At 44.8% G+C, this 13636-nt stretch overlaps 1 protein-coding gene across 1 annotated transcript; it reads right to left on the bottom strand.

The window, feature by feature from the left end:
- Positions 1-5071: 5071 nt before the first annotated feature.
- LOC115329204 lies at positions 5072-6898 on the bottom strand. Its single transcript, XM_029990743.2, has one exon. It carries the CDS (start codon positions 6896-6898, stop codon positions 5072-5074), a length of 1827 nt encoding a protein of 608 aa, XP_029846603.2.
- Positions 6899-13636: the final 6738 nt, after the last annotated feature.

The raw sequence follows: 13636 nt of genomic DNA, 5'->3' as shown, positions 1-13636 counted from the left end.
ATGTCTCAAGACATAAGTTCTAGGACACTGGAAGAATTTAGAGAAACAATCAGCACTATAGACTGGAGTCCTATGTTTAATTCTACAAATGCTGATAAGTGCTACGATTTTTTTATAAGTACTTTCAAAAATGCTTATTCCACTTCATTTCCAATCAAATGCATCCGTCGAAACAAGAAAGCTAGGAAGCCGTGGGTAAATGGTCACCTTTTGAAACTCATTAAAAAGAAAAACGTACTTTATGACTCTTTTGTGAAAACACGAGATGAAGAAAAATTACGCGAATTCAAAAAGTTCAGAAATTTTGTTAATGCTCAATTAAGACAAGCTAAACAGCTTTATTATGCGGTTAAATTCGACTCATCCAGTTTAAGGCAGCCCGATATGGTCTGGAAGCAACTGCATTCTCTTCTGCGTAGCCAATCTAAAGATACAGCCATCGTTAACATGACTATAAATAATGAAATTATTTCCGGCAATGAACTTGCAGATAAATTCAATGATTACTTTGTGAGTGTCGGGAATAGCACTTACAATAGTAATGCCAAAGATAACGTCTCCCGCACTAGCGAAACTATTTTTTTGAATCCCACAGATACTGCAGAAGTATCCTCGGTGTTTATGAATATGAAAAATAGCCGTAGTCGTGATTGTGATGACCACTTAATCAAACCTGTTAAATTTGTACTAGATTTGATATTACGATGCATAACTCATTTGTATAATCTCATATTATCATCTAGTGTATTTCCTAAAAACATGCAAGTGGCTAAAGTTTCTGTCCTCTATAAGGTCGGGGATAAAAATGACATGAGTAATTATCGCCCCATATCGATTCTTCCTGTATTTTCGAAACCAATAGAAAAGATAATATATTCTCGACTAATAACCTTTTTTGAAAAATATTCTGTGTTGACGGACTCGCGATTCGGTTTCAGAAGGTGTAGGTCTACAGAAACTGCTTTATTAGTACAAAAAGAGACAATATTAGAAAATTTCGAGAGTAAACTTTTAACGTTGGGGATCTTTGTAGACTTCAGCAAAGCATTTGACCGGATAAATCACAGAACTCTTCTTGATAAATTAGATTGTTATGGTATTCGAGGAGTTCCATTAGCACTCATTTCGTCCTATTTACAGTACCGTTCCCAATACGATCAAATTAATAATAACAGATCTTCTATGCAACGCATTAGTTCCGGGGTCCCTCAGGGAAGTATTCTAGGCCCATTATTGTTTATCACTTATGTTAATGATATTGTAAATATTGAAACGTCTGCTAAATTTATTATATACGCGGATGGTACCAGCACATTTTTTTCTGATTCTACGGAAGGGGTGCTCACTTTCAAAGCGAATTATTTTTTAAATAAATTAAAATCGTGGGTAGTTATGAATTCCCTTGTTATTAACACATCCAAAACAAAGGCAGTTTTATTTCAGTGTCCAGGACCACGCATCAGGTTGTCGCGCGATTTGTTTTTGGGGGATTGTGCGATAGAGTGCGTCGATAGTATAAAGACGTTGGGAGTAATATTTTCTTGTCACATGTCCTGGAATAATCATGTTGCCTATATTCATAAAAAGCTATGCAAAGTTGTCGGAATACTGAATAAATTCAGGCACATACCTCCGGTAAATATTAAAAAAGTAATTTACAATGCTCTGTTTTACCCTGTGCTCTGCTACTCCCACCTGGTATGGGGTTCGACTACAAAGGGCAACATTAACAAACTACGCCTATTACAGAAAAAGGCACTCAGGATAATGGAAAATGTTCCGCGTGACTATCATTCCCTTCCTCTTTTTGAAAAACATAAGGTCATTGATATAACCAATTTGTATGCACATAGACTGATAGCTAATTATCAATGATCCGTAAGAGAAAATAATGTCATTTCTTTAGATCTTGGTAATCTAGATGCAAACGAGTCTGTATATCCATCGCGACGTAGGCCCCCCTGGCGTATTCCCTTTTCAAGGACAAATTTTGGTCTACAAAGATATCGCCACCAGTTACCACTTTTATTAAACACCCTGTTTTCCCGTGATATTGAAATGCACTCCGTTAGTCATTATTCCATTCAAGAAACTTTATAATAAGTAACCACCACTTTTTTGTATATTGTTGATTGCGAAGTTGAATTCTTTATGTTTTCCTCGTGTTTATCCTCTGTATATGTGTATGCCTATGTGTGTGTGCGCATATTCGTTCTTTTTTGTATGTGTGTGCCGGTGCCGCTTTTACCTTGTTCTGGGGTGCTGGGACTCGTCAAGCTGCAGACCTGCAGCTTTTTTTCCAGCGCCCCTGTCACAAATGTACCGTTTGTGGCAAAGATAAACGAATTTGAATTTGAATTTGAATATAAATTGTGAAATTCCTGCAATTCTGCACACAAACGACAACACCAAAGTTTGATGCCAACAACTGCTACTAATTGAATTCCATCGCCACCTTATGCAGTTTTAGACTTGCACGTTTTGCGGTGTCAGTAGTAGCGCCATTGCCTTCACTGCCTGCAAGCCGGACAGAAACAGACACTGACGCACAGATAACTTATACTTTGCAAGGTGATTGGTTGATCGGTTTCTGTTACCATGGCGATCGCCATTTTGACCCTTTCGAATACTCGTAATTTCGAAAGGGCAGTCTGAATCAATCATGTTTATCTTCACATGCATCTTACAGTGATATTGGAGAGTTTTAGTAATACGTATCAGAGCAAACGCAAGCACCCTACGTTAGCGTTAACGCTGCGTGCTCCACACTGCGCATGAGCCATGCGTACGTACTGCAGCGAGCTATGCGTACGTACGCTCGCAATCGCTTTTTGCGAGCGTACGTAGCGGTCCCCTGCGTGCCATTTTGGTTGTCCTCGTCGCGCACGGGAAAGTGCGAGACCACTCCAGTTTGGAAAATGGCGGCGGTGAGGCAAACCAGTGCAAGTGCTACGCGCGTTGTACGGGTTCGCTTCACCATTGAAGATGACCTCAACCTTGTGGAAGCAAGAGAAAGAAGTAGAGAAATAGGGCGGGGCTCGTGGCGGGCGAGGACACGCGGAGTTCGGAGCTGGAGACGGACGAAAGAGCTGGTGCCGAGCAAGGCCTCCAACTGAAGACCCGGCCCACTGACAGCCTTGGCCCTCCTCTTCATTGGACTCTGAACTTAAGTACAGATAAAACCTTTTCCCGATGGTAGCGCTTCCCCGTGTTACTTCCTCGGAGCAAGTGGAACTCGGCCTGATCGGGCGGTATTGACAGGCGACCCACAACCCCCTCAAAGAAATCAACGCGACGAACCCTTTCGAGCGCCCACAAAGATGGGTGTCGGTAGCCAATAACTTTGGCGGCGCCGTCGAACCCAAAAACGTGTTTACCGTGCGGTCGGTACGCGAGCGGTGCGACCTATTGCTTGCATACTTCCAAGCAAATGTCGAGGCCAACATAAGATAGTAGGGATCCACAACACACTGGAGCGAACCATAGATCGAACTGCTGGTCGCACAGAGATTCACGCACTTCGCAGCAAAGCGAGGGGATTCGCGGCGTTAAATTGGCTTGACCGAATACCCGCCTAGGATTGTTTCAAGCAGTTCGCAGGAGCACATCTAGATGGCGCAGCAAGTCTTTACGTATGTGCTTGCCTTCCTTTATACTAAAAGTGCGCGTTCAACGCGCTCCGTAACGTTACGTCGACAGCTTGCGTGCGTTGTACGCAGTGCTAGCGCAAGGGTCATTATGCTTTTCTAAAAGTCTCTATTTTTCTTCTTGCGTATCTCTCGACAGAAAACTTGTTTTTCAATGCCGCCAAGCACCGACGCCGCATGTGGTGGCGGTGCAAATATGTTCGCTTGTTTTGCCGGTTTTTGGATATCAAACTCGCTCATACAAAAAAATATCATACTCATAGAACAGCTTGTCAGTACGAATTTCAACAGACCAATCTCACTAAGCGTTCGGCGTATGCGTGACGCCGCCATAACTTTAGTTCACGGGAGTCAGACTGCCGTGCATGCGAGGGCTCGTGCCGTCTCGTGCTCCAAACGGGCAAAGCTTCAGAAAAGTTGTTGAACGTGCAGAATGACTAAAGTTCCCTCGATGCATTGCCGTAGTGGTGGCGTAGTCAAACAGGCTGGTGAGATCGGTCTATTGGCTCACCAAGAATGTAGAGGTCAAGGAGAACCTGCTGACTACCTAGACCAAAATGGCGACCAAACAGAAAGTTTTGCGCTCCAGTCACTCTAAGCTCACCAAGAATAATTTTTTTAGCGGCATTTTGGGTTGGAGTTGTGAATAGATGAAGGGCTTAAAGGTGGAGGAGGTGCATGAACTGACACAAAGAGAGGAATACAGGCAGTGCATGTTGCGCTTGCCACCAACTGCGCCCTCTGCACCTGCAATGTTTGGGGGAGGGGGAGGGTGTATTGCTGTATGTATCTGTATCTATATTCCGGAATACTTGTTTGCCGTTTTTGCAACAGTATCAATGATATCTCGTTACATAAAACACATATATATCCCACTATCGGCATTTTGACCTAGAACTACTTATTTTATTTAGATAAGTAAACAAATTCAGTATTTGTACCCTAGAATACTATTTTGAATATCTCTCCCCAACCTGATGGAAGATAGCTACTGGTTCCTGACAATTATATTTCTTCAAATCGAGGCAACAGGTAAATTCAATAAAAAAACAGGACTAGTACTTTATTTATTTTCAATTTTAAGAACACTTTAGGTAGGCGGGCATAAACTGTCGTATGGCATTGCTTAAATGGATGGATGCAAGTTCTAGTAGAACGTAATTTATCATTTCGCTTAAAACCTGATTAAAGACTATGATTTCTACCTTTCAAGGGTGTATCTTTTTTAAGGAACATGGTTCATATAAAATAGCTCGACAATTTTATACTCGAATAATATAACGAGTGAGCACACACAATCCCACCTCTATTAAAGCGAAAAGCAAACAAACAAAAAGGCGCAACGTGCTTCTATAAATATGTTGAAACACATGCAGTTCAAAACATTTGCCATGAAGAAGTATAAAATACAAAAACATCCCAATTCACGCCCCTTTGCAGCTGCACAGCTTCTGCGCTACGCTGGGAGGCAGGCACCGTGTTCGATTGCTGTACCAGTCCATCCGTTCGACAAACTCCACCGGTTTCTTCTTGCTACCGGCCTTGAGATGTAGCGTACCGAACACCTGAAACTGGCCCTTGGGCTGTGTGGTGAACACCACACGGAACCATCTCGTCTTTGAGGCGACCCCACGCATGATCGTGGCATCAAGCACCGCGTCCAATGTCCATGTGGCGCACATGCCGGGGAAGTGGCGCTGCGCCTCAGTGTTGATGAACGCGAGACTCAAGAGTGCGTACGGACGCGCCGTCGAGTTGTCCTCGATGCGTTCTTCAGCGCGCTCGCATGCGCAGAACTGGAAAGGGATGAGGGCCTCTTCGCACGTCCGCCAAGACGGAACTTGGCGGAAGAGGTTAAGACCTCTTGCGGTCGGCCTCGGGTCGAAGTCCGGCAGCGACGTCAGACTCCCTATAGTAGCGTGCACGTCGTACGGTGTGGTCAGTCGATTCCGATTGACTCGAAGGGACTCGACGACTCCGGGAAACTTGTTCTTGAACCAAGCTGGCAAAGATAGAAAGAAGAAAGGTAGGTTGACCTCGTGAGCGCCGATCGGTGTGTTCCGCATCGGAAGACTTCGCGCCCCGTGGTCGCTGAGGAAGAAGAGCGCCGTATTGTCAAATACTCCTCTGGATGACAACTTCTCCAAGAAGTCTCTCAGTGGCTCGTCCATGATGCCGGCTGCGTTGAAGTCCGAATGTGACCAGTCGCCTAACCAAAGAAATACGAAGAAACGTTGCTGGCGCATCAAAACGATGAGGTCGGCTATGTAGTCCAGATATATCTCGCTTATGAGACGGGTGCCCGAACAACCAGACATCCTCCGGAATGATTGGTAGAAGGCCTTTACGATAGGTAAAGGGTAATAATCCGTTGGACGTCGTCGGAAGCCTTTCCTGGCGGGGTAGATAAAAAGCCACCATTCCGGCATTTCTTCCATAAAAACCGTCAGGTAGCCCTTCCGCTTGAAAGTAGTCCACAAAAATGGAACATGGTCGAAGGTACGGTTCTTTGTCATACTCGCAACCTCTTCATCGGAAAGGCCGGAAAGAAGCGCCATTAGGTTCGGAAATGTATTCTCCCCGATCTTGTTGTAAGCGACCAGCTCGAAAGCCTCCAGAGATTCGCGTACAAACTTGCTGGATTGCGGGAGGCGTCTGTTCATATTGAGACGCGATACGCTGTCCATGCCGAGAATTAACACGTTCATTTGATCACTGGAAGCGTTATATTGGCTCCTCTTGAGCTGCGGAATCAAATGGAAGCCGCTGTAGAACTCGGCATGACTCGAGTTGCACCGTATCCTGACGAACTCGTCACGAAGCGGTCGTCCAAACGATAACGATGATTCGGGTCCCAGAGCAAATGAGTTATCAGGCGGGCTGGCACTGTGGTTTCTGGTAACTCTGGAGTAGAAACACGAAACGTTGGTCGTTGAAATCTTGTAGATATTTTTTACAAGAAATTCGTCGAGCATCGGGACGTTTGTGTCACGGAAAACAACGGGAGGATCTTTGTGTTTACAGACCTTCTGCTTCCTGGTGAGGTTTTCCGTGAAAGGGAGGACGCCAATCGTGAAGGGATCGTATTTGGGTATCTTGCATCCCGGGGTGTCGATGAGATACCCTTGAGTCCCAAAGGCAAGCAGCAGGTAGAAATGCCTGATGCCGGCAAGTGCGATTCCGCAGGGCACAAGAGATAAAAAAAAACGTCCGGTCCTTGATTTGAGCGATCGATGACTTAAAATCTTCATGGTTCCAAAGAAAATGGAATGCTCAGGCGTTACATATGAGGAACGATATTTCTTCTTTCTTTTTCTTTCTTTTTTTAGACCTGCATCACACAAGAAAATAAATATAAATCTTTAAAAAAGATGAAACTAATAATATATTCGAAAATTAAATAATTCACAACCCAAAATCTAAACGAGCGACCGAACTTGGATACGTTATAATTAGGCCGACGTTTTCCCGGTGTTTGCTTATAAGTCAAATCTGCGGATGCTTTCCGGTGTTTGTTCTTTTTTTTAATATTGGTGTATTTTGGCGATTAGCTTTGAGAGGACGCTGAAAAAGGGGATTGTTGTTGAGTTGAAAGCTAGGGTGAAAGTGTTTGAAAAAAAACGGTTTTAGCTGAAGCACCAATATCTAGAAATAGTTATGTTTCGGTTATAACCGATTCTCTATTGCTAACACCAACGGTCGTTCTACGGTTCTCGCCGATTTTATATTTTTGACACCGACAGCAGACGTTTGTTTGTATTTTTCGGCTAAAACCGAAACATTTACAGCTTAGGTTACAACCTAATCTACCACAACGGCAATGACAACGAAGTTAAAACAGTAATTCATTCCACGGCAGCGTTATAGCCTCCGAAATTGCGGGTGTGGAAAGATTTCTTCTGCCGCTTCATTCCACGGGGACCGACGTTCTTAGATCCATCAGCTGACAAATTCAACGGAAAAGCGTCGTTCGAAAACGGCTCTTCTGTTTAACCCACACGCGAGCGAGTAGTCGCTCTGCGGGCGGAGAGCGATCCTAGCGCCACCGCTTACGGCAAGTTCCTTTGTTTACTCCACCACGAGAGCATGGAAAGCTTGCCAGCTCAACCGTAGGTGCTACGGTGCGTTTGATTTTTTGAACCAGCTTTCGAACGTTTGTCGAATACCGGTTCGATCTTCAAACGCCTGACATAAGAATCGCAGCACACCATAAAATACTCGCCTCCGAGCACAGCGTACGTGCTTCAATATGCTTACGTTTCTTCGTTTCTCCCATACCTGGTGTCAAGCAATGGCTACCGGTGGCGACACCGACGGGCTCCCGATCCGCGATCCAGCCTATTACAGTAGAGATCAGTGGACCACACACCTATACTCTGTTTCACCTTGTGTCGTACCGCAGGACACCTACAAGCGCGAGCTCCTTGCTCCAGGGCACATCTCGGCGGCACAAGCTCCCGTGCACCAAGGGCAGCTGCCAACGCTATGAGCTCGCGCTTCTGGTCTTCGCTGCGGTACAACATAAGGCGAAACGGAGTATAGACGCTTTACACACGCGCCAGAATACAGCCGCCATTGCTGACCTTCTCTTGTTTCACCGAGATACCGAGCCACTGAAATTGGTGTGGACGAGCCTCCAGAAAGGCCAATGCTGGGGAGCAATACAGAATAAAACAAACCTAAGATGTCAATAACCTGGCCTGCTATGGTAATAATGAAGTGAAGTAAGCGTAATAAGGGGGAACAAAAACTGAAGCTCAGTTATGGCGGCGCTCATGCACAGCTGCTGCAAAGCGTCTATAGGAGATGCCTCGGAATGCGGTGTGGTTGGCGGGGCCGCGTATGCGAAGACGGTGCAGCTGCCGCCGTCAAGCCGGTTTCCGCAGTTCTTCGTTGTCGTCTTTTTCGATGTAATCTCAAAAAGTGTGCCGCAGTTCCCTATAATAATAATTAAAAAAAAACGTCGTTTTAGCCAGGCGCAGTCGATACTACAAGCGCGAGAATGCGGCCCTGAACTTCTAGTACACTGTACCTGAACAGTGCTTGCACTTTACGAGCGCGCGTGCTTGGCAGGGACGCTGAAAGCCCGGAGATCGCGCTTGTAGCATCGGCTGCGTCTCGACCTAAGCTGAAACAAAGTATAGTGAAGTATTTTGCCGATCTTCTGTTTGAACGATTAGTGGGTAGACCTACAGATAGCAACCTTTCTGCCCATCACAACTCGTCGAACGGGTTAGAACGTGGAACTAGGTCGTCCGGTGTCAGGTAGGGGCATGTGCGCATTGCATAAGGTGATGACATATGGCCAATCTGTTCCGAACGCTTTATTATTATTTTTTTTTATTTATTTATTTATTTATTTTTTGTGGAGAGGGGGACGGTGTTCCGCCCAAAAAAAGCGTCTCCCTGCACGCTCTTTTGGCGTTGACTGTGCTACGGCGGCATTTTGTTTTCGAAGATGTATTTTTCTGTTTCCTGTGAGCGCGTGCTGTAGGTATACTGTATACTACAAAGGATGGCTTAACCCTAAATAGAAGAACGTCGAGGCATCCTAGTTTTTGGCTTTCGAATTTGAACCCGTTCGACGAGTGCAGTGGAGACAAAGCTAGCCATTATCTTCACTGCACTCGTCAAACACGTTAGAACGCAGAACACCGGCGCCCGGTGTTTGACTCTCGCATTCGAGCGCGTTCGACGAGTGCAGTGGAGACAAAGGCAGCTAGCCTTAAGCCTATCCACTAATTATTCCAATCAGCGCTCGGCGCTCTGGTGGCCCTGCGAGATCTCGCCTCTTCCTCTCCTTCAGTTTCTCGGCGCATAGACCGATCTCACCAGCCCGTTTCGCTACGCCACCGCTTGCTGCGATGTATCGAGAGAACTCTAGTCTTTCTGCACATGCGATTTCTTCTCTCAGGTTCTGCGCTAGCATGGCGCGAGACGGCACGAGCTGTCTCGTGTACTGCCGTCTTCTGGCCTGCCTACCGTAGGCTAAAGTGTTGGCGGCGTCACGAATGCGTGGTTCGCTTAGTGAGATTGGTCTGTTAGCAATGTAGGCCAAGTAATTGCGTTGTATGTATGTTTAGACAGCCGGAAGTTTCTCAACCTCAATGGGCGAGAAATTTAGCCAATGCAGTACAACCGCTAGGCTGGGGTCTTTTATGTGCACCAAGCAGAGTGACCGCACGCCGGTATGATTCTGATCCACATCGAAACGGGCAGAGGTGGGGATGGAATCCAGTATCCTTGGGTTCTGGGGCACCCGATTTCACTCTTCGATATCCGCGATCAAAAGCGTCACCGTGGCCAGCGTCCCGTGATTGATCAGACGACAAACTTAAGAACACTGCCAGACTGCCAATTTTGTCGGTGATGGTTTAGGAAAGCGATGGCTCCTAGCTTCCACCGTGCCTTTTACACACACCGTCGAACTTGACGTCAAAACTGATGGTAGGTTAACAAGATCACTATTGGCGACGTGCGCGGCCGAAAGCGTCGCTGCGGTCGGCCTTCCACGATTGGCCGAACGCTGACTATGACGTCGAAAAAGGATTTATCAACGACGGAAATAAGAGGAATGAAAGAACTTTAATTTTGACGGTGTTGGCAGTGTTCCTTTGAGAGCGCAATAATTTCAAGCTTTTACCATGCTATTTACAAGCACCATCAAACTTGTTGTTTGCAAGGTAATGACGTCACACGGGGGAACCATAGGAGGGCGCCACCAAAACATCTCGCCGCTAATAGGAAGTATTCACTGGCGGCCATAGCTGTGTGCGCGACTGCTGAGCGCGTCCTGATGACTAGCTTCCAGGGTTCTTTTGCAACGTGCATTCCACACCGTCAAAATGGCCGGTCTTAGCAGCCTATTAATGGGGGCTCGTTCTGAGCATGCGCTCTAGACAGCACCCACAAATATGGTGCCCAGTGAATGCTCCTTATTCGCGACGTTACGGCGAGGAAAATTCGTGACGTCACGCATGAAAAGCATGAAAGGCTCCCACCGAAGCACCTTTGTGCAAATAGGGACATTTCGAAGATCGTGGGCCTCGATTGCGGGTCCTGCGGGCGCACGCTCAATCGGTAGTCCATGTAACGGCACAAGCTCCCATTAGCAACGGAAAACTAGCTCTTGCTTACGGTACACCAAAAGTCTATGGCTCGTCTAGCACAGCGCAAACTGATTAAGTAGAAGGTCGTTTCATCACTCCCAGATTCACACAGCATGAGCTTTTCAACTTTCTTTCTTTAATTAATAACTGTAACATCGCTGTACTGAGTGGTAGTAGCGGTAGAAAAGCACGTTCATGAATCATAAAGGTTGGTTCACACAATTATCTCAATCAGGCCGAGTGCTACTGCAATGACTTGCGCCATTCATCATTTTACGCATTGTTATGGCAGCAGCTGCGTCGGCTTCAACAAAACCGGGCAAAAACTAGGGATGCCGCGAAATTTTTCGAACCGAAGTTTCAATGATCGATTCAAGCGGACGGAAGTTTTAGAATTTTCGAACTTTCTATTTCAAAAAACATCTACGGAAGTCGAACTTCCGAACTTGTTCAGCTAACAAGTTCAACGCTTTTTGGAATTTCAAACTTTCCACGTTTAGAAATGCAATATTTTTCGAGCCTTCGAGCTTATTACGCTAAAAGTTCGATCGCGTTCGATCCGTTTCGAACTTCCGAACTTATTGCGTTGCGAAATTCGATGCTTGGCAAGCTTTTATTCATTCATTCATTTATTTACCCGTTAAAGGTCCTCTTTCGGGGACATTACAAAAGGGGGGGGGGGGGGGGATCAATCACATATCGATCAACGAAAGAAACAATGAAACAGCAAAAAACAATGGAAAAACAACTATTTCATCAACAAACACGCACTCAATAATAATTCACCCAGGGAACCAAACATAGAGAGTAAACAGCTCAGTCAGTATTCCCCATTTCAACCTCGATAGACGATTTTCGAACTTCCGCATTTCTTGCACTAAAACGTTCGACACTATTCGAGCTTTCGAACTTCCTACGCTAAGAAATCAATCATTTTCGAAATTTCAATCTGTCTAGAAAAATCGAACATTTCCGAACTTTCGATTTCTGAAAAGTTCGACGAACTTTTAGGGCCAAAGTTCGAACTTCGTCGAACTTTGAAAGACCGGCCAGCGGTTTCATTTAAATTCATTAAAAAAAAATAATAATAATTTTTACTTGCGGTGCCGCATTCCTTGCCAAAGAAAATGCCGTTTATTTCAGAGTTCCGGCATACTTGGTATTAAAGAAATAAATTTCCGAAGGAGCGAGGAAGGTCGACGGATTTTGGACGATTGTATTTTGTGCTATATTTAAAGCGCGCTTTAGCCGAGGGGGTATTTATGGTAGGGATGTTAAACCTTTAAAGAATGATCTATGAATAGTATAGGTAAGTGTCGTCTTAAGATATGATTAGTGTTATTCAAGATCAGTTTCGAAAAAATGTCCCAACATGAACCTACGGGCAATTATGCCCTAAAGTTGGTACTTTTTTTCGTCTAAATTGTTTGAGGTATCGCGTTTAAATTAACACCCCAGACAGTATATATCATTGCCCTCTGAAAAATACAATATAGAGTATTTATTCTTATTTGCACCTTGAGGAATAAGTTATCTCATGGGGGAAGATTTCAAATAATGTTCAAGCTCAGCACGTCATAAAAAAAAATTCATTTTGAATTTCTTTTCTCGCTTTACGTTCCTGGGACGCGTTTCTTTTAGCCTATAGACATTTTGGTAGGAGTAAGTTTTGTTTTGAAGTTATGTGCCTCTGAATATGCAAGAATACAACACTGCCGGCGGTTTTTTGATAGTTTTTTTTTTCTCCAGCTTTTCATTCCCGCATTTATTGTTATGTTTAACTTTTTTTACCAATGGCACAGGTATTTAGGTCGTAAAAACATAGCTTTGAACTTCCGAACCACTAAGCATGTGACGAGTAGTGCCTTCTGACAACGAGTTTCCGACAATGACCATCTGCGCGATCTTTTATACGGTAAAGAGCGACAGTAGTTATAGATAGGCATAAATAATTTGAGATTAAAATAAGCTCGACCACGCCCTTTTTCCCTGTATTGTTTTCTGTAACAGTCCGAAATATCTGAAAGAGGGCTGGAGCCCCCCCCCCCCCCCCCCCCCCTTCCCTCTTTTTATTTGTTCCTCCTCTTGCGACGACACTGGTATGGTAGAACGCTCCTCGACCTCGAGTTGTGACGGTTTCTATGCTTTTTGCTCGGTGTTTTCCTCCGTCCCAGAAAATAAACATCCACAGCAATTACAAACCTAACTTACTACATGCCAGTGTCACTCAGGCGGCGTTCGATCGGATTACTACCAGCGGGCAAGGGGGTGGGGAGGTAGTTTGCCAGATCGCTTCAAGGTTTTTCTAAGCATCAACTACCTGCCCGATCGCGGCCGTTTCGAACTGGATGAGTATCGAAAATAGTGCGTGCGTTCGTGTGATCACTACTGCGTGATGCACGTTAAAGAACCCGCCGGGCTGGTGGTCACAATTACTGATATATTGTCACACATCACTCTGCACTGGCAATCATTGCAACTCATCCGGGGCACTCCTCGTCTCCTTCAATTGTCTGACCAACTTCGCGCAGTCTAAATATCAGAATCAAACTTTTCTAAACCTGATTTCGTGAAAGCAGTCAGATCAGAAAACGTTATCTGAAACTGAAACTGTAGAGGGACACGAAAACCGGGCCTAGAACTTTGCGAACTTGGACTTGAGAGAAATTCGAAATTTCCGAAGTTTTTTTCGAATTTAGCTTTAAAAGTGGACCGAAACTTTCGAACTTTTCGACCTTTATCTAGAAAAAAATTCGAAATCTTCGACTTTTTCGAACTTTATGTCTATAAAAATTTAAAACTTTCGATTTTTTTTATTTTGTGATTCAAGGAAATCCGAAATTTTTGATTTTTTGAACCTCAAACATAAAGAAATTCAAA

Source organism: Ixodes scapularis, unplaced genomic scaffold, assembly GCF_016920785.2.
Source record: "Ixodes scapularis isolate PalLabHiFi unplaced genomic scaffold, ASM1692078v2 PGA_scaffold1__304_contigs__length_218370807, whole genome shotgun sequence".
In the NCBI taxonomy this organism is placed as follows: domain Eukaryota; kingdom Metazoa; phylum Arthropoda; class Arachnida; order Ixodida; family Ixodidae; genus Ixodes; species Ixodes scapularis.
The sequence above is the reverse complement of the archived record's forward strand: the minus strand, read 5'-3'. Positions and strand labels throughout refer to the sequence as shown.